Raw genomic sequence first — 19,481 nt, 5'->3', positions numbered from 1 at the left:
AGTTCTGGTAGTGGTTTGTGTAAATCGCATTTGCATTCATTTCTGTGAGATTGCTTATTAAGGAGGGTGGAGGGGAGACAGAAAATCCTTTGTTATGGCCCGATGGGTGAGCATCGCCTCTTTTGCTTGGATAAAGTCTTTAATTCCTATTCCCAAAATAGTGCAAGAATTGAAAGCTTCACTTGAAGTTCCAGACCTGGGAAATCAATTCCTATAAGGTGAGTTGTTGGCTTATTGGACCTCTACTCTCCTGATAATTGACTTTCCATGGTCTCATGAGTAGATTTCCTCCACGTGTTTCTTCTGTCCTATGTTATTTGTCCTTAGCTCATATGCTACTCATATGGGTACTTGAGAGACCGCCTGCTGCCAATTACCTCCCAAAGACCCATTAGATCACACAGGGTTGGCCTCCTCCAGGTTCCGTCTACCAGCCAATGTCATCTGGCTACTACCCGGGGGAGGGCCTTCTCTGTGGCAGCTCCGGCCCTCTGGAACGAACTCCCCGCAGAGATTCGGACCCTCACCTCTCTCCAGGCCTTCCGAAAGCCGTTAAAACCTGGCTGTGTCGGCAGGCCTGGGGTCGATGAGTTCCCTTCCCCTCTCGATTTGTGTGTCTGTTGGTTACTTTTAAATGCTTGTATTTGTAGTTTTTGTGTTTCCCTCCCCCCTTGGGTTTGTGAGCCGCCCTGAGTCCCGCTGGGAATAGCGCGGTATATAAATAAAACTAAACCTAAACCTAAACCATTCAAGTCCTAATAAATAAATGCCTGAAGATTCTCAGTCATCCAGGTCATCGTTGTTCCCAATGTGCTTTTTCAACAGTCAACTGGACTTTGTTTTTCCTTGAAGACGTTTCGCTTCTCATCCAAGAAGCTTCTTCAGTTCTGAACAAGTTTCTTGGATGGGAAGCAAAACATCTTCAAGGAAAAACAAAGTCCAGTTGACTGTTGAAAAAGTACCCTCGGGACATTCAAATAGTAGTTATAACCCACAAGTGTTAAATTGGCTGCCCATGGGACGGATGCGTCATGCACAGGCCACGCCCATCCCAGCTCGGCGAATGGGGAGAAATCGTGAAATGTCACATGACGGCAACATGAGGCTGCAAGTTTGACACCCGTGTTATAACCGGTTGGGAATGTGGAGGAAGAAAGTTTCCTTTTACCACTTAGAGCTATCAGCTTGCTGCCTCGGCGGTTATAAATATTTAACGGGTATTAAATGAAAAGATGCACTGAACCTCTGATGGTATGTGGTTTGTCTTTATTTGCCTTGAAAAACCAGAGTCTGGGAACCGCTTCTAGCGTGCCCTTTTTGAAAGAGGAAACAAATGTGCTGGTGGAGAAAGTGCCTTGTCAGATTAAATTAGGATCATAGTTCTTTTAGGCTGCTGAACGCAGCAGCCTCCGCTCAAACAGCAATTCTTATGAAAGGGTCCAAAATAGATAGCCATCTAGCCTCCATTTTAATGTACCCAATGAAGGGAACCTTGGGAATTCGGTTCCACTTTCAAATCAATCTTATCCTTTAGGAGTTCATCCGGAATGTGACTCCTTGTAATGCCAACCTATTAATCTGTGTCTTGGTTGCGAGTACAGCAGAGACGAGCTTTCGCTGTTCTGTGAAACACCACTTCAGTAGCTGAAGAATGCTGCCGAAACCTCACTGAAGTCTTTTCGTGCAAGGCTTAACATAATGACTATTTTGTCTCCACCAGAGACTTAGTGTCTGCCCTTGATTATGCTTATTGCAATTCTTTGCACCATTCTGGTTTTAGTTTAGAGTGCAGTGACAAGAAATGGGCAGATTGCTACTGGGTAAAAAAATGGAAAAGTTCATAACCTTGGCCCTAAATTATGTGGTGGAATAAGAAAGAATTTAAAGGGAAAATATCTTTACAAGAGGTTTTTACACACTCACATGCACGCACACAAAGACACATATAATTGGGGATAGCAATAGCAATAGCAGTAGACTTATATACCGCTTCATAGGCCTTTCAGGCCTCTCTAAGCGGTTTACAGAGAGTCAGCATATTGCCCCCAACAATCTGGGTCCTCATTTTACCCACCTCGGAAGGATGGAAGGCTGAGTCAACCCTGAGCCGGTGAGATTTGAACCGCTGACCTGCTGATCTAGCAGTAGCCTGCAGTGCTGCATTTAACCACTGCGCCACCTTGGCTCCTGGGATGGGGTGTGTAGTCTTCGCTATCTTCAGTTATTATGGCACAGGCAAACCACACCACCTTACATCGATACCAGTAAGCTTGAGAAGTTGGATAAAGAATATAAATGCAAAGGAATAAACCTCTTTTAAGGTGCATTTGTTGAGTCTACTACAAAAAGAGAAGCCTTATCATACTGACTTTTTTTTGAAAAATGATGTCATAAAAATAGGATGGTAGGGGAGGGGGGGAATTGAGAACTTTCAATGACGTTGGCTGGGTTTAATCCTGAGGAAGAGCACTCCACACGACTGTATAGTTGTGATACAGATCTCATTCCTCTCTTTGAAAAACCAAGGTTAGAACACCTGACTCTATTGTAAATTCTGTAGTACATTAACTATGCGATATGTGAATAAGTACACTTTTCTATCAATCCAAATCTACAGCAGATAACCTCCCACGAGAGTTACAGGTTTTAGTACTGCAAGAATCAGCTTCTTTCTAGGAAATTAAACTTGCATCCACTCTGCGCTGGTTTTAGAAGGTTTGCAGAGTGTAGGAGAAGGACAGGTAGAGTCTGGTGGTGGAGTCAAGAGAGGTAGCAGCCTGGCATTGTTACATTTGTACAAATAGTTTAAGTCAGGGGTGTCAAACTCAAGGGCCAAGGGCTGGATCGGCCCGCAGGGTGCTTAGTTCTGGCCCACGGGGCTGCCCTGAAAACAACAAAGGACAGTGCCTCTGCCAGTGAAAACAGATCTTGAGGCCATGCATAGCACCCTCACCCTGAGCTTTGTCACAGCCAAAAATAAAACTCAGAAGCTCATTTTTGCTGGTAGAGCACTTAGGCCTCCATAGGCGTGTTCCCCCCCCCCAACACAAGTGACATCAAGCTGGCCATGCCCACCCCATCCCCTGCCCTGAGGTCAACTATAACCCTGATGCGGACCTCAATGAAATCGAGTTTGACACCCCTGGTCTAAGTTCAAATCTTCTTGAATTTCATTAACTTTTATCTAGCGTCAATTTAATGCTGACCATTACATGGCAAGATGCTTATGTGTAGGCAGGATCAATAAACCAGCTTAACTGGAACATAATGTATGGTTGTGACTCTTCGCGCCTGTCAAGAAGTCCACATGAAAGAGTGTTCTTCCATTTAAAACCAGGACCTCTCTCCCTCTGTGCACACAGTGCATCATGAGGAATTATGGATGACAATTTATAAACACTCAAGCTAAAAAAAGTGTTCAATACCAGAGCAAAAATAGGATGGTTGGATAGATTATTAAAGAATAAAGTAAGCTGCTTTCTGATTCCAAAACCCACCAACCCAACATTTGCAAACAGACATGCAGAGCTCTGCAAAAGTTGGACCATAAGAAAGGCTGAGGGCCAAAGAATTGAGGCCTTTGAACTATGGCTCTGGAGAAGACTCCTGCAAGTCCCTTGGACTGCAAGGCGATCAAACCGATCAGTCCTAGAGGAGATCAACCCTGACTGCTCTTTAGAAGGCCAGATCCTGAAGATGAAACTCAAATACTTTGGCTACCTAATGAGAAGGAAGGACTCACTGGAGAAGAGCCTCATGCTGGGAAAGATTGAGGGCAAAAGAAGAAGGGGACGACAAAGAAGGAGGTGGCTGGATGGAGTCACCGAAACAGTAGATGTGAGCTTAAATGGACTCCAGAGGATGGTAGAGGACAGGAAGGCCTGGAGGAACATTGTCCATGGGGTCACGACGGGTCAGACACGACTTTGCAACTAACAACAACAACAATGCAGAGCCCACTAAGAGTAATGAAGAGAGAGGGCTGTTTTCTCCAATACCCTTGATTTCTCTACACTTAAGTATGACGGGAAGCAGAAGTCTACAGTATTTATACAAACTGTCAGTGGCTCTTGAAAAACCTGCATATTTTTGCTTGATTTAGCGTGCCGCGTATAACAATGCCAACAATGTAAGTGAGACACCTAAATTCTTTCATTAAGCAGTAATTCGGTATCATGGATATTAAGTATAAGACTGCCATAAATGGAGACAGTTTCCCAGTTAAGCACTCTGGCCCATTTGGGTGTATACACATGGAGTTGAGCAGCATAATCTTTCATTATGGCATTGACATTAGTTTTGTGAGCAGACTAAACTTCTCAAGGACTTTTTCTATACTGACGACAAAAGCCGATGCTTTGGGGAAATTGAAGGATATGATCAGTGTGTTTAAAAAGTTGTGTGAAAGTGTAAGCATGTAACCCAAGAAATCACTACTATAAGAAGCTCTGTGTAATTATTTCTGTCATTGAGTCACAATGCACATAATACTCAAGATCTATATGCTATGGTGATAGTAGTAATTGTTGTAATACCAGTAGTAGTAATTGTAGTTGTTATCATAGCAGCAGCAGGAGCAATAATAAAAATGACCCTAGTGACAAATGTTTTGGTTTTATTGCTATAGAAAAATAATCTGGCCTGGTATGGACAAGGTTAGACTGTTCCTGTATCAGCCATGCTTGCTATGGAAATATGTTTGGCTTATTGACACCTGACAAAATGGTGTGTGTGGATTTATCCTGTCACACAAAACAAGAAATTAAAATCAGGAAAGGGAGAGGAGGGTTCAGAAAACCATTTTGATATGCTACCTCAGTGATGGCCCTGATCCTGGTACTCTCAGTTGTAGTCATTTAGCAATCTTGTGGGTCATTAAGTAGACACAGTTCCAGGTAAGGAGTGCAGGTGGGTGAGAAAACCCCTAGGATATGTTCTGACCTAGGCTTCCTGATATAATAAAAAGCAGGCGCTTAGCCCCAAAAATCCTCTTTTTATTTCAAAGGCTGTGAATTATGTTCATCCACAGCCCCTAATGAGTCCCAAATAGTTTGTAAAGAGTCCGACAGTAGGCTGCCAAAGTCTTTCGGGATAAGGCTGATAAGCACCCACCTTTTATCTTCCTTGAAACACTGCCTAAGACTTAAATGGCAATTAGCTTGGCAAGGCAACATGGAGCAGAGTCAAACTGGAGCTTCAGAAGATAAACCAACCAGCATGAACAAAGTTGCTTCCTGCAAAGGCTTATGTGCCTTTGCTCCTTCTTTATGTCCTATGGGAGGGCCTCCAAGTCTTACTCCTGAGTTGCCCCTTCTGTCTTAACTGTTCTTGCCTTCTGGCAGCTCTGCGCATGTGTGCACTAGGAACAGGGTCCCCTAATGCTTCCTCACTGATTTCTGCCTCTAGGGGTTCCGGAGGCAGCACATAACTCCCAGATAGTCCTGGCCCCGTCTCTGCTTCCGATGCAGAGCCCTCGTCCAAGTCTTCCCCAGACTCCAGGACTGGCCCATGCTCCTCCCAACCTCCTCACTGTCCGACTCTGTTGCAGCTCTGCTGGCCGCCAGCAGACCACAACAGGAAGTATCATTCATTCAAGAGTTGAAAATATTGAAATACAAGCAGGATTTTCAGCCATTGACTGGAGAGACACTCGTGAGTGGTCATCACCGGGCCTCCTTCAGCCATCTGAGGCACCACATACTCTTTACCATACCGTTTCTCCACTCTCTGCTTGGATTTTGGCTTCCGCTTGTCTCTAGTGAAAGAGCTGCCTGTTGAAGGAATTCAAGTGCCTTCCATGCACTTGGCCAACTCCTTTGGCAAGGTGCAGGAATGGACCTGAAGTCTTCAGGTTTTCAGCTCTGTTTCTGCAGCCTGCCAAAGAAATTCAGCTGCCTTCGTTGGGCAGCTCTTTCAGGCAGCCTCCAGTGGTGAAAGGGCCGACAGCAGCTTTCCCATTGACTTCTTGTAAATCAAGGACAAATAGATGGGGAAGAAATGGAGGAAGTGACAGATTTTATTTTCCTGGGCTCCAAGATCACTGCAGATGGGAACTGCAGCCAAGAAATTAAAAGACGCTTGCTCCTGGGGAATAAAGTTAGGGCAAATCTAGATAGCATACTAAAAAGCAGAGACATCACCTTGCCAACAAAAGTGTGTATAGTCAAGGTTTTCCCAGTTGCAATGTATGGCTGTGAAAGTTGGACCATAAGAAAGGCTGAGTGCCAAAGAATGGAGGCCTTTGAACTCTGGTGCTGGAGAAGAGTCCCTTGGACTGCAAGGCGATCAAACCGGTGAGTCCTAGAGGAGATCAACCATGGCTGCTCTTTAGAAAGCCAGATCCTGAAGAGGAAACTCAAATACTTTGGCCACCTAATGAGAAGGAAGGACTCACTGGAGAAGAGCCTGATGCTGGGAACAATGGAGGGCAAAAGAAGAAGGGGACGACAGAGAACGAGGTGGCTGGATGGAGTCACCGAAGCAGTAGGCATGAGCTTAAATGGACTCCAGTGGTTGGTAGAGGATAGGAGGGCCTGGAGGAACGTTGTCCATGGGGTCGTGATGGATCAGACACGACTTCGCAGCTAACAACAACAAATCAAGGACTACCTATAGGTTTGCTGTTGTGAAGAGGTTTTTGGGGGGGGAGGGGGGAATGATGTATTCATTTATTTAGGCAGGCCTCAGATGCTAACAGAAGTTGGACTTGTTTACATACTCTGTGGGTGAACTTCTGCAGGCTGTGCTTTTGGGTTTTTATTGGGGGGGTGGGTTGTTTCCCACTGTTACCTTGAGCCATCTCCCTTGAGAAAGCAAACAAGGCGGCGAGAATTTCTTAAGCTGTCCAACTGCTACAGTAGGTCTCTCTATGTCAGCTTCAGGGCTCATGTGTCTTAGCAGTGCAGTTGCCAAAAAATTTTCCGCAGGAGGCGTGTTAATAGGCCCGAGATTACATAAATTCAATACTCTAGGTTCCCTCTTCTTTCCAAAATAGACTACAAATTAACACTGTGGCTGGAGCAGTGCCTAAAAGCTTGGAAATGCTTTTATAATGCAGCTTTAATCATAAGTCATGGCTCCTTTAACATGTCAGCCGGCCCCAAACAAATGGAAAAAATGGGTGGTTGGCATGACTAAACCCCGAAGGCACACGGAACACTGTTACCGTCCCACCAAAGATGGTTCCTATTTTCCTACATGCATTTTTACATGCTTTCAAACTACTAGGTTGGCAGAAGCTGGGATAAGTAACGGGAGCTCACGCTGTTATGTGGCACTAGGGATTTGGACTGCTAACCTTTCTGATCAACAAGCTTAGCTTCTTAGCCACTGAGCCACCACGTCCCTATGTTCCTTTTCTAGATGATATTTAAAATGTCTACCTGGAAGAATCATTTCAAGAAGACCAGCTTGGGATAGTGAAATAAATTTTTGGAAGCTGACCTAACTTGAGCAGATCTTGCTGCATTAATAAGAAACTGAGTTCGGAGCAAATCTCTCCATTTGCTGACTGGGTCTGCCAGTGAATAAATTATACATGTATAATAATATAATATACATTTATACATGTAACTGGAGGCAAAAGTGTGTCTAAAGCAGCATTATTCAACCTTGGCAACTTTAAGACATGTGGACTTCAGCTCCCAGAATTCCCCAACCAGCTCATGCTGTCTGGAGAATTCTGGGAGTTGAAGCCCACACAGCTTAAAGTTTCCAAGGTTGAATAAGACAAAAGTGTGGTGTGTTTTCAGTGAGGGACTTGGCATTTGGGGGACTGAAATGCAGTACATGGGGGGAGGGGGCGCAGTGGGGATTTTGGAACTTAGTACCTTTTTGGGGGGTCTATTAGGATTGAATGGTAATTAAGCAAACAGTCATATAAATCATATCTGTACAGTCTGGGGTGCAATGGGACCAAGAAGCAACTCCTTAAACAGAGACATCATTTCAAGCTGACATGAAACAAAGTTGAGCTGCTTTAATAAGCAGCTGAGAAATCGCTTCCTTACATAATATCCCGTACCAATCCTACAACATAAATGTTTGGTTGTGTTTTTGTGCTCCAACTAGGAAACAAATATTTTCAGCCAGGCTATTCAGTTTCTGTATATTTATGAATTGAAGGAAAGGGCAGTTATGATGGTGATGATGATGAAGAAGAAGAAGAATTGGAGGAAAAGGTGTTCTAGTATTTCTTCTTGCATAATAATAGGGGTTGTAAAGTAAGCAAGCACAAATAAAACTTTTGTTTATTATTAATCTTCTATGCCACCCATTTCGCTAAAGCAGCTTACAGTCATACAATTAAAAAACATATAAAACATTAACACAATTTAAATACATTTAAAATTCAGTTATATATAATGCTTTATTGGCCAAGTGTGATTGGACACACAAGGAATTTGTCTTTGGTGGATATGCTCTCAGTGCACATAAAAGACAAGATACATTCATCACGAATCATAAGGTACAACATTTAATGATAGTCATGGGGTACAAATAAGCAATCAAATCATACTAGGAAACAATATAAATCATAAGGATACAAGCAACAAAGTTACAGTCATACAGTCTTAAGTGGGAGGAAATGGGTGATAGGAACAATGAGAAGATTAATACTTTCTTCTCTCCTTCCTTCCTTCCTTCCTCCCCTCCTTTCCCTTCTCTCCTTCCCCTTCCTCCCCTTTACCCTTCCCCTCTTCTTCCCATTCCTCCCCTCTTTCCTACTCTTACATTCCCTCCCATTCTTCCTCTGCCTTTCCCTTTCTCCTCTCCTTCCTATCTTAGAAGAAAGAGAAGAAAGGAGGGTAGGAAGGAGGGAGGGAAGGAAGGAGAGAAGAAAGGAGGGAAGGAAGGAGGGAAGGAAGGAGAGAAGGAGAGAAGAAAGGAGGGAAGGAAGGAGGGAATGTAGGAGAGAAGGAAGGGGGAAGGAAGGAGGAAAGGAAGGGGGAAAGGAAGGAGAGAAGGAGAAAAGAAAGGAGGGAAGGAAGGAGGGAGGGAAGGAGAGAAGGAGGGAAGGGGAAGGAGGGAGGGAAGGAAGGGGAGTAGGAGAGAAGAAACGAGGGAAGGAAAGAGGGAGGGAGGGAAGAAGAAATAGGACCGTTGTAAGATAAGATGGATCTATGGGATGTTAAAAAAGCAATCTTCAAGTATATTGTCAACAGTAGGGAAAAATTGTTATAAATACATATTATTAATAACAGTTATGAGATCATATAATTGTGAATGTATATATGAAATTGATAAAATAAAATAAAATTTAAAAAAGAAAGAAAAAAAAGAGAAGATTAATACTAATAGTAATGCAGACTTAGTAAATAGTTTGACAATATTGAGGGAATTATTTGTTTAGCAGAGTGATGGCGTTCGGGAAAAAACTGTCCTTGTGTCTAGTTGTTCTGGTGTGCAGTGCTCTATAGCATCGTTTTGAGAGTAGGAGTTGAAACAATTTATGTCCAGGATGTGAGGGGTCTGTAAATATTTTCACTGCCCTCTTTTTGACTCGTGCAGTGTACAGGTCCTCAGTGGAACCCAGATTGGTAGTAATTGTTTTTTTCTGCGGTTCTAATTATCCTCTGAAGTCTGTCCCTGTCTTGTTGGGTTGCAGAATCAAACCAGTCAGTTATAGAGGTGCAGATGACAGACTCAATAACTCTTCTATTTCCTCTATTTCTATATGGTATATTTCTATATTTCTAATTCCTATATTTCTGTACGATATTGAGATGTCAACCAGATTTACAGTATTACCAGGAAGAATGCCATAAATGTAGCTGAGTCACCATTATTAGGCAGTTATTAACTCCACTTACATAGTGTACATAATAACACCTCTTAATTGTGTGTTGTTATTCCAGTAATGGCAGTCTGGCACTCTTTCTCTGAGATAAATCATAATCTCATCCTTTATTTGGGGAGTTTAACACAAGGTAGAAGATAATGGAAAAGAGAATATACACAAAAATGTGTAGCACACTTTTCTCTCAAGCTATTTATTTAATCACAATTTCCAGGTTGTGGGTTTTTTTCTTTTTCTTTTTCTTTTTTGAATATTTCAGTGCATTGCAAGACTTTTGTTCAATGTTCCTTACTGTGGCAGTATGCTTTTATGTTTACCTTATAACAGAAGGTATGTGTGAGGAGTGGGGTGGGGGAGTTGCTGAGTCATTCTTTGCTGGGGTTTAAAAAAAATAAAAATCCACTCTACCTGTGCTCAAAATGAGCTCGGAAAATTCCTCTGTCCCCTTAACGGTGGTGCCTTTTCTTTGATTTGCTTTTTTCCAGTCCAGACCAGGAAGACCATCCCTGACGCCTTTAATGCTGCAGCCGAGACTGTCAGATGGAATTCCTGGGGTTAGCATCCATTTAACCAATAGTTTGCGTCCCAAGGAGATGGAGTTAGCGGATGAAATCTCCTTCCTAAGCAGTGGTGCGTTCTTCACCAGGTCAGTGTCTCTCCTTTCTGCATCATCAGAGGCAAGCTTAGTTTCCAGATTCGTCTTCATGGGAGAGTTGTTGTGTTTGTGGGTGCGCGAAGCTGCAGCTTGAGAGCACTGCAGCAGAATGCCAAGTGCTGTAAGAAATCTTAAATGCTCAGCAGCCAGCCATGGCTCCCTTCAATTAGACACACTCGTTTTGTTTATTATTAATAGCGAAATGCTCTTTTTGCTTACGTGCAACCCTGCAGGGCTAACAGAACTATTAGAAAATCATGCCAGCAGATGCGTGTGATTTTTTTAATGGTTTTTTTGGGGGGTGGTCCAAGTTAACGATCTTCAGGAAAAAAATTAGAACAGTTGGTAACGCACCGAGACCATGTCTGTGGCAAATTAGATTTCGTGAAATAGATAATCATTCTTCTCAGCGTTTGTAAGATGAGTAAATTAAAGGAACGCTTCCGTTTGTTAAATGCATTCTTAGTGAAACAAGATGATACTGAAACATGCCCTTACCTTGGCTCTCTTTCAGTACTTGTAATGTGCGATTGGGGTGGGGAGAGAAATAAAACATAACCTTAACAATTGTGACCTGCTTTAGCGGCAGGAAAATAAGCAGATCAATCTTACCGTCTGCCACTGAGGAAAACATGTAGAGCTTTTTCCACTTGAAGCCCATAATTTAAAAATTGGTCTGTGCCAAAAACAGGTAAATGAAGATGCCAGCAAAAAGGGCAAGCTGGACTAAATTAGAATGTCATTGAAAACCCAAGATCCAGAATGAACCTGAAAAGATTTGTATTATAGCAAAGTAGAATGAAAAGCCAGCGCTTTGCAGCGTAGTCCAAACTCCAGGTGCCGGAGATGTTTTGAGGTAGTGCCGTGTCATAGAAGACACGCTGTCTGATCAAAAGTGCTGAGGCAGCTGATGGAAAGTGCTGAAGTCAGTTATCTGGCTGCGGGAGAAATGTCCTTTCTGTGTTCACTGAAGTGGCTAGTTTGGGAGCTGCGTGTCGGTTCCATGCAGCACTTGGAGCACCCGTTCATTGAGCTACCTTGAAGGATTACCTGGAGAAATGTGATCAAAGCAAGATGCCCTTCTCCATTTCACACAAGTCTAAGCCTAAGTCGTGCCATATCAGCCATGAGGTACCAATACTTCCCGTGTGAAGTGTATGCCAGAAGAAGTAAATAGGCAACCTTTGACTTACCCAAAATTTGAGCCCAAAATTTCTCCTGCTAAGCAAGAGGCTTGTTCAGTAATTTTTGCCCCATTTGACGACCTTTCTTGCCACAGTTGTTAAGTAGATCACTGCAGCTGTTAAGTTAGCAATAGCAATAGCAATAGCAGTTAGACTTATATACCGCTTCATAGGGCTTTCAGCCCTCTCTAAGCGGTTTACAGAATCAGCATTTTGCCCCCACAATCTGGGTCCTCATTTTACCCACCTCGGAAGGATGGAAGGCTGAGTCAACCCTGAGCCGGTGAGATTTGAACAGCCGAACTGCTGAACTAGCAATCAGCTGAAGTGGCCTGCAGTACTGCACTCTACCCACTGCGCCACCTTGGCTCTTTAAGTTTATTTAAGTTATTAAATTTATTTAAGTTATTAAACTCTTTAAGTTATTAAAACGGTTAAGTGAATATGGCTTCCATATTGATTTTGCTTGGTCGAAGATTGCAAAAGGGGATCACATGATCCCAGGATACTGCAATAGTCATACATGTGAGGCAGTCGCCAAGGTCTGAATTTTGATCACGTAACCATGGGGATGCTGCAAAGGTTGTAACTGTGAAAAATGGTCATAAGTTACTTTTTCAGTCTTGTTGTAACTTTGGACAACCACTTGATTAGCTATTGTAGGTTGAGGACTACCTGGATTTCTGTAGCCATGGGTTACCATATTTTTCAGAGTATAAGATGCACCGGAGTATAAGACACACCAAGATTTTGAAGAGGCAAATTAAAAAAAGAAAAGGTTTTTGCACTCTGCAGACCTCCCCAAAACAGCCTGTTTTTTGTTAAAATAAGGGCATGCATAGCCTTTAAGAGGCTTATAGAGTGCTCCTAGGCTGGGGGAGCAAAAATCAGCTGGTTTTTTGCTCATTTTTGCCCTCCCCAGCCCCAGGAGCACTCTATTAGCCTCCTAAAGGCTATGCACACCATTTTGGTGAAGGGGCGGGGTTTTGGGAGGCCAAAAATGCTGTATTCAGTGTATAAGATGCACCCAGATTTTCAGCCTCTTTTTTGAGGGAAAAGGGTGCGTTTTATACTCTGAAAAATATGGTACTTATCACGACCAACAGTTTATGAATTGGAAATTGGCTAGTTCAAATCTCTTTTGATCCTAAAAACAGAAGAGTAGTAATATTCAGAAATCAAATCCATTGAATTGAACATTAGAACAGAACCAAATTTTGTGTTTCCCAGTATTGCTTTTGCTTCTTTTACTTATATGAAATATATTTTTGGAAAAAAATGCTTCACTGCCTTTGTTTTAGGAATAAAATTTATATAAAGCACAAAATATCTTGGCTTCCTCCTTATAAAGTAATGTTCTTTGTTTCAAGAAACATGTTATTCCTGTCTCCATGGTAGTCAAGACAAATTTTCCTATTGCTATTGTTGTTAAGATTTGCTAGGAATAGAACTGATGAAAGAAGAAACTGCTTTCTCAGCTTTTTTGGTATCTGTAGATCTGGAAAGAAAGGAGAATATTTGCAGCTCAGGGTTGAAATGAGGGGTCCTTGGTGCTCTCTGAGCTTGCTTGTTTTCTTGCAGACGTTTCATTACCCTAACTAGTAACATCATCAGTACTAGAGTAGCACTGACGATGTTGCCTAGTTAGGGTAATGAAACATCTGCAAGAAAACAAGTAAGCTTAGAGAACATCAAGAACCCCTCAGAAAATCTTTAGTTTAGAAACAAGTTAGATCCTATGTATAAGCAAATTATCCAGGATGACTGTTTGTCTTCGCCATTCTATTTTTATGATGTGAGGACACCACCATAGCCTACAAAACTAAGCTCCATACGTTGGGTAGTCTACATGATGACTCCTTTTCCCTCTTAATGTGACCTTTCCCAACTGTCTCTTTCAGTTTTGTTATGGCTCCTGTGCCTATCTTCCCAGCCAACACAGCTAATATCAGATTTGATGTGACATGTTCCTTACTTAGCATTTATTCCACTGCAGTGAATATCCTTGAAACACTAAGTCTTATGATGGTAGACGATTAGGGGACTGGAGACTAAAACATACGATGAATGGTTGCAAGAATGGTTGCAATTACCTCCCAAAGACCCATTAGATCACACAAGGTTGGCCTCCTCCGGGTTCCATCTACCAGCCAATGCCATCTGGCTACCACCCGGGGGAGGGCCTTCTCTGTGGCAGCTCCGGCCCTTTGGAACGAACTCCCCGCAGAGATTCGGACCCTCACCTCTCTCCAGGCCTTCCGAAAAGCCGTTAAAACCTGGCTGTGTCGGCAGGCCTGAGGTTGATGAGTTCCCTTCCCCTCTCGATCTGTATGGCTGTTGGCTACTTTTTGAATGTGTGTATTGTGTTTTGTGTTTCCCTTCCCCTTTGGGTTGTTCGCCGCCCTGAGTCCCGCAGGGAATAGGGCGGCATATAAATAAAACAAACCTCAAACTCAACTTCAACCATGGCTAGTTTAGTGAAGAGAAGGACCAGGGGAGTCATGATAGCAGTACTCCAATATTTGAGGGGCTGCCATAGAGAGAAAGGGGTCAAGCTATTTTCCAAATCACTGGGAGGCCAGACAAGGAATAATGGATGGAACTGACCAAGGAGAGATTCAACCTAGAAATAAGGAGACATTTTCTGACTGAGAACAATCAACCAATGGAACAGAAGTTGCCTTTGGAGGTTGTGGGAGCTTCATCACTGGAGGCTTTCAAGAAGAGATTGGACTGCCATTTGTCAGAAATGATATAGGGTCTCCTGCTTGGGCGGGGGAGTTGGACTAGATGACCTACAAGGTCCCTTCCAACTCTGTTGATCTGTTTCTTCTCCTAAAGTGTGGGTAGCATCTCGTAGTTGCTGCTGCCACTGCAAATGATAGATGTGTGTTGTGGCCCAGCAGGAGCCGTTGGAGCTGCCACCAGACTCCGACAGCGAGGGGCCCTATGAGTCGGCTCTGGAGGATGTGTAGGACCCTGGACAGGGTTCTGACTCCGAGCAGGGCGCAGAGAGGCTGGTTGGCCACCAGGAAGCGCCTGAGCTTTGGACCAGTGGGGAGGAGACAAGGGAGAATGAGCCGGATGCCAGTAGTGAGTTGTTCCTGGATGCACGGCATCGAAGAGCTACTAGGCATCAGGAACAGTTGCACAGTTACAGGAGGTAATTGCACTCAGCTGGTGGTCATTAGGCTCCTCTCCAGACTATAAAAAGACTCCTTGTGCACACACTCCTCTTTGCAGAAGTCAACGCAGGATTGAATGTCGGACATTACTCTGAGCTTGGCAGGCTGGATTGCTGCCAAGCCTTATTTGTGCTAGATTGCTGCCCAAGCTTGTCTGTGCCCGTTTGCTGCCAAGGACCTGTCTGTCTGTTAATTAAATGCCGTAATTTATCTTTGACTCGGAGTGTGCTTTGGTGTGGAACAAGGGGGGTCAGAACAGATGTGTATGCACTATTGTGATCTGTTTTATAATTGTACAAATAGTGGTGATAAATGCCAATAGAACACAATGCCAATCATACATAAACACACACACACACACACACACACACACTGTATATAATTTGTTCAAGTATAAGGTCATTCACTCAAGAATTAGTGTTTTGCCTCAATCACTTATTAATTGGTGGTTTTGCAAACTAGCTTTCCCTCTTCTCTGGATGTGAGAGCAGCAGAGCTGCCAGGAGTTCTAGCCAGCAAAGCCACTGGCCATTTTAAAAATTGTCCTCTAAAATATCTAAAACACCATATTTTCTGCTGACCCTGCAGGAATCATTTCCAGACCCATTCAAAGTGACTTTTTCCCTTTCTCTGTATAAACTAGAAGTTTGCATTGTTATACTACAGAGGTAGTCCTCAACTTACAACCCCAATTGAGCCCAGAATTTCTGTTGAGTTTTGCCCCATTTGACAGCCTTTCTTGCCATAGCGGTTAAGTGAACCTCTGCCATCGATAAGTTAGTAACACGGTTGTTAAGTGAATCTGGCTTCCCCATTGGCTTTGCTTGTCAGAAGGTTGCAAAAGGGGGATCATGTGATCCCAGGCCACTGCAACTGTCAGGAGTCACTTACCAAGCATCTGAATTTTGATCACATGATCACGAGGATGCTACAAAGGTCATAAGTGTGGACAATGGTCTCACTTTTTTCAGTGCTTCAGTAACTTTGAGCCATCACTAAATGAACTGTTATAAGTCAAGGACTACAAGGGACGTGGTGGCTCAGTGGCTAAGGCACTTTGCTTGTCGATCAGAAGGTCGGCAGTTCAGCGGTTCGAATCCCTAGCACCGCATAACGGAGTGAGCTCCCGTTACTTGTCCCAACTTCTGCCAATCTAGCAGTTCAAAAGCATGTAAAAAATGCAAGTAGAAAAATAAAAAAAACCCTTTGGTGGGAAGGTAACAGTGTTCCATCTGTCTTCGGCATTTAGTCGTGCTGGTCACATGACCACGGAGACGTCTTCGGACAAAATTGGTTCTTCGGCTTTGAAACGGAGATGAGCACCACCCACTAAAGTCGGGAACGACTAGCCCATATGTGCAAGGGGAACCTTTATCTTTACCTTGTAAGTCAAGGACTATCTGCACTTAATAGACCTCTGACGTCTTGTAGTCATTGCTACAAAACCTTTCATCTTTTTGACTTACTGTATTTTTCTGACTATAAGACTCACCTTTTTTCCTCAAAAATGAGGCTGAAAATCTGGGTGTGCCTTATACACCGAATACAGCATTTTTGCCTCCCAAAGCCTCGCCCCCTTCACCAAAATGGCCATGCAGAGCCTGTAGGAGGCTTCCAGAGAGCTCCTGGGAGTTGGGGAGGGCAGAAATGAGCAAAAAATGGGCCGTTTTTGCCCCCCCCCCCCCAGTTGTGGCCCAGCTGGAGCCGTTGGAGCTGCCACCAGACTCCGACAGCGAGGGGTCCTATGAGTCGGTTCTGGAGGATGTGGAGGACCCTGGACAGGGTTCCGACTCCGAGTAGGACGCAGAGAGGCTGGTTGGCCACCAGGAGGCGCTTGAGCCTTGGACCAGTGGGGAGGAGACAAGGGAGTGTGATCATGATGCCATGTATTGGTGCAGTGGGGAGGAGCCAAGGGAATTGTTCCTGGACACCCGGCACCGAAGAGCTGATAGGCGGAAGGAACAGTTGCGCAGTTACAGGAGGTAATTGCACTCGGCTGGTGGTAATTAGGCTCCTCTCAAGACTATAAAAGGAATGATTGTGCACATGCCCTTTTGCAGGAGTCAACGTTTGCATTAAAGTGGGAGAACTTTTGGGGCTAGCTTGGCAGGCTGGATTGCTGCCAAGGTTAGCCTCTGCTGGATTGCTGCCACGTCTTGTCTGTGCTGGATTGCTGCCAAGGGCCTGTCTGTCTGTTAATAAAGTTCTTGAAGTATTTTGTCTCGGCGTGCTTTGGTGTAGTATGAGGGGGGTCAGAACTCCCCCAACCCTCAGCAGTACTCTATAAGCCTCCATAAGGCTATGCATGCAAGTTTTTTGATAAAAAATGGGCCCGTTTTCATGAAAAATGGGCCGTTTTTGTTGGTTTTTGCCCCTCCCACCCAGGAGCACTCTGCAATGCCCCTCAAGGCTATTCATGCCTTTTTTAAAAAAGAACAGGCCCATTTTCATGGAAAACAGGCTGTTTTCTGAAGGTTTGCAGAGTGCAAAAACTTTTTTTTTTCCTTTTGGAAAGCCCTTTAACTGATTGAAGAGAATTACATTGATCGAATGCTGTGCCAGCAGAAACACCTACCTATCTACTATATTTCTTTCTTTCTCTCTCTCTCTCTCTCTCTCTCTCTCTCCCTCCCTCCCTCCCTCTACCTACCTATACTCTCTTTCTCTCCCTACCTACCTACTGTATTTCTCTATCTCTATATATTTCTCTCTCTCTATCCCTTTATCTACCTACCTACTTAACTACTCTCTCTCCCTACCTATCTACTGTATTTCTCTCTATCTCTTTCTATTTCTCTCCCTCTACCTACTGTATTTCCCTCCTTCTCTATCCCTCTATCTACATACCTACTTTTTTTTTAATTTGCCTCTTCAAAACCTTGGTGCATCTTATACTCCGGTGTGTCTTATATTCCGAAAAATACGGTAAATATAAAGTTATGGCTGTTATACCTACTTCACTTTCATTGCACTCTGGTCTCAATTGCAAACATAAATTCGTAGCCTAAATACTTTAATTATGTAATTATAATATATTGTATAATATGTAATAAACATTTTTATATAACTTGTTCCCTAAGTAGCGATGTCTTTAAATGTCAGATTGCTCTGCGGTAAGACATCTATCATTCATGAGGTAACTTACTGTGCAGAAGTCAGTGAATGGTTAGAATATTGCTATGCCAATTTTGTCTATTTAAGTATGCAGTGATGAATTCAAGTTCAGAAGCTATTAGACTAAATCTTTTGACCCATTTATTTCCAGGAAGCTGCCATTTGGTCCTCGTGATAGATCTTTTAAGAAAAGAGACAAATTTGTTGAATCTCTCCAATCTCTTACGAGCCTTCAATAGCATTTACTATATAGTAGTGGCCAAAATTGTGGAAACCTTTTGGGGAAAGTACAGTATTTTTGAGGTTTGATAGCTAATAACACCACTTTTTTTGGGGGGGATTAGTACCATAAAATTATATATGAATGTAAAGATAATTTAATCAAGAATGTAATGCAATAACTTTTATGAAGGATTTACTATTAGAATAGCAGGTATAGAGAAGAAAAGTGAAACACGTAGAAAACACAGGATATACAAAAATTATCACCATGGAAAAAATGAGATATACAAAAGTTATCAACATGTCAGTTAATACCTAGTTGGGTAACTTGATTGGCTTATTGCCAAAACAAGATGACACCTGATTGGCTCTCTAAACATTCATGCTCATTGGCTACAATCAGATGAAGGAAAGCTACCTGATATCAACCTAATCTGTGCTTCCTTTTTCTTGTTATTTGGCTATAACTTTTCATAGAATACAGATGATTGAACAAACCTTGTTGCATTACATTCTTGATTAAATTGGCTTTCCAGTGATATATAATTTTATGATACTACTCCAAAAAAAGTAGGGTTATTAGCCACCAAACCTCAAAAATACACTTTTCCCAAAAGGTTTCCACAATTTTGGCCATTACTGTAATATCTTCATGGGCTGGCTTTTGGGGTTCATAGTCATATAGCTGTTTATAAGGTAACCCTAATGGAAATCTACCAGATCGGGTGACATTTAAGCCACAGGATCCTGAAAAGATGTATCATGCACTCTATGCTGCAAACATTAAAACAGGATTAGTCACATAAAATAGAATAAATGGAACTCTTAAGAACAGCCTACATTGATTTTAGATTAATTGATTGATAGCTGGCTTTTTAAAAATTGTTTTCATTGTTATAATTTTCTTAACAGGGTTTTCTCAGCCATCCTTCCTGGAGACAGGATTAGACCAGAAATTAAAACACCGGTAGTCCTCGACTTATGACCGCGACTGAGTCCAAAGTTTCGGTTGCTAAGCGAGATGTTTGTTAAGTCAATTTTGGCCCATTTTACAACCTTTCTTGCCACCATTGTCAAGTGAATCACTACAGTTGTTAAGTCGGGAACACGGTTGTTAAGTGAATCTGGCTTTCCCATTGATTTTGTTTGAAGGTTGCAAGAACAGATCACATGATCCCGAGACACTGTAACCATCATAAATATGAACAGTTGTCATAAATGTTCATAAATATATCATAGACGTTCATAAGTCACATTTTTCATGCCATTGTAACTTCAAACGGTTGTAAGTGGAGGACTACCAGTCTGGCTTTCTTAGCAAT

General features: G+C 42.8%; 1 protein-coding gene across 1 annotated transcript in view; it reads left to right on the top strand.

The window, feature by feature from the left end:
• Nucleotides 1–19,481, top strand: part of FAM13A (family with sequence similarity 13 member A) — a 161,113-nt gene that overhangs the window by 45,666 nt on the left and 95,966 nt on the right. Inside the window, exon 6 of the mRNA XM_087724101.1 lies at nt 10,285–10,445. Coding sequence (XP_087580227.1) covers nt 10,285–10,445 — 161 coding nt within the window. The remainder of the gene's footprint in view (nt 1–10,284; nt 10,446–19,481) is intronic.

This window comes from Thamnophis sirtalis, unplaced genomic scaffold (assembly GCF_051295495.1).
Source record: "Thamnophis sirtalis isolate CommonGarterSnake01/CBP01778 unplaced genomic scaffold, rThaSir2_p1.2 scaffold_10, whole genome shotgun sequence".
Taxonomy (NCBI): Eukaryota; Metazoa; Chordata; class Lepidosauria; order Squamata; family Natricidae; genus Thamnophis; species Thamnophis sirtalis.
This window is presented reverse-complemented; position numbering and strand designations above follow the sequence as displayed.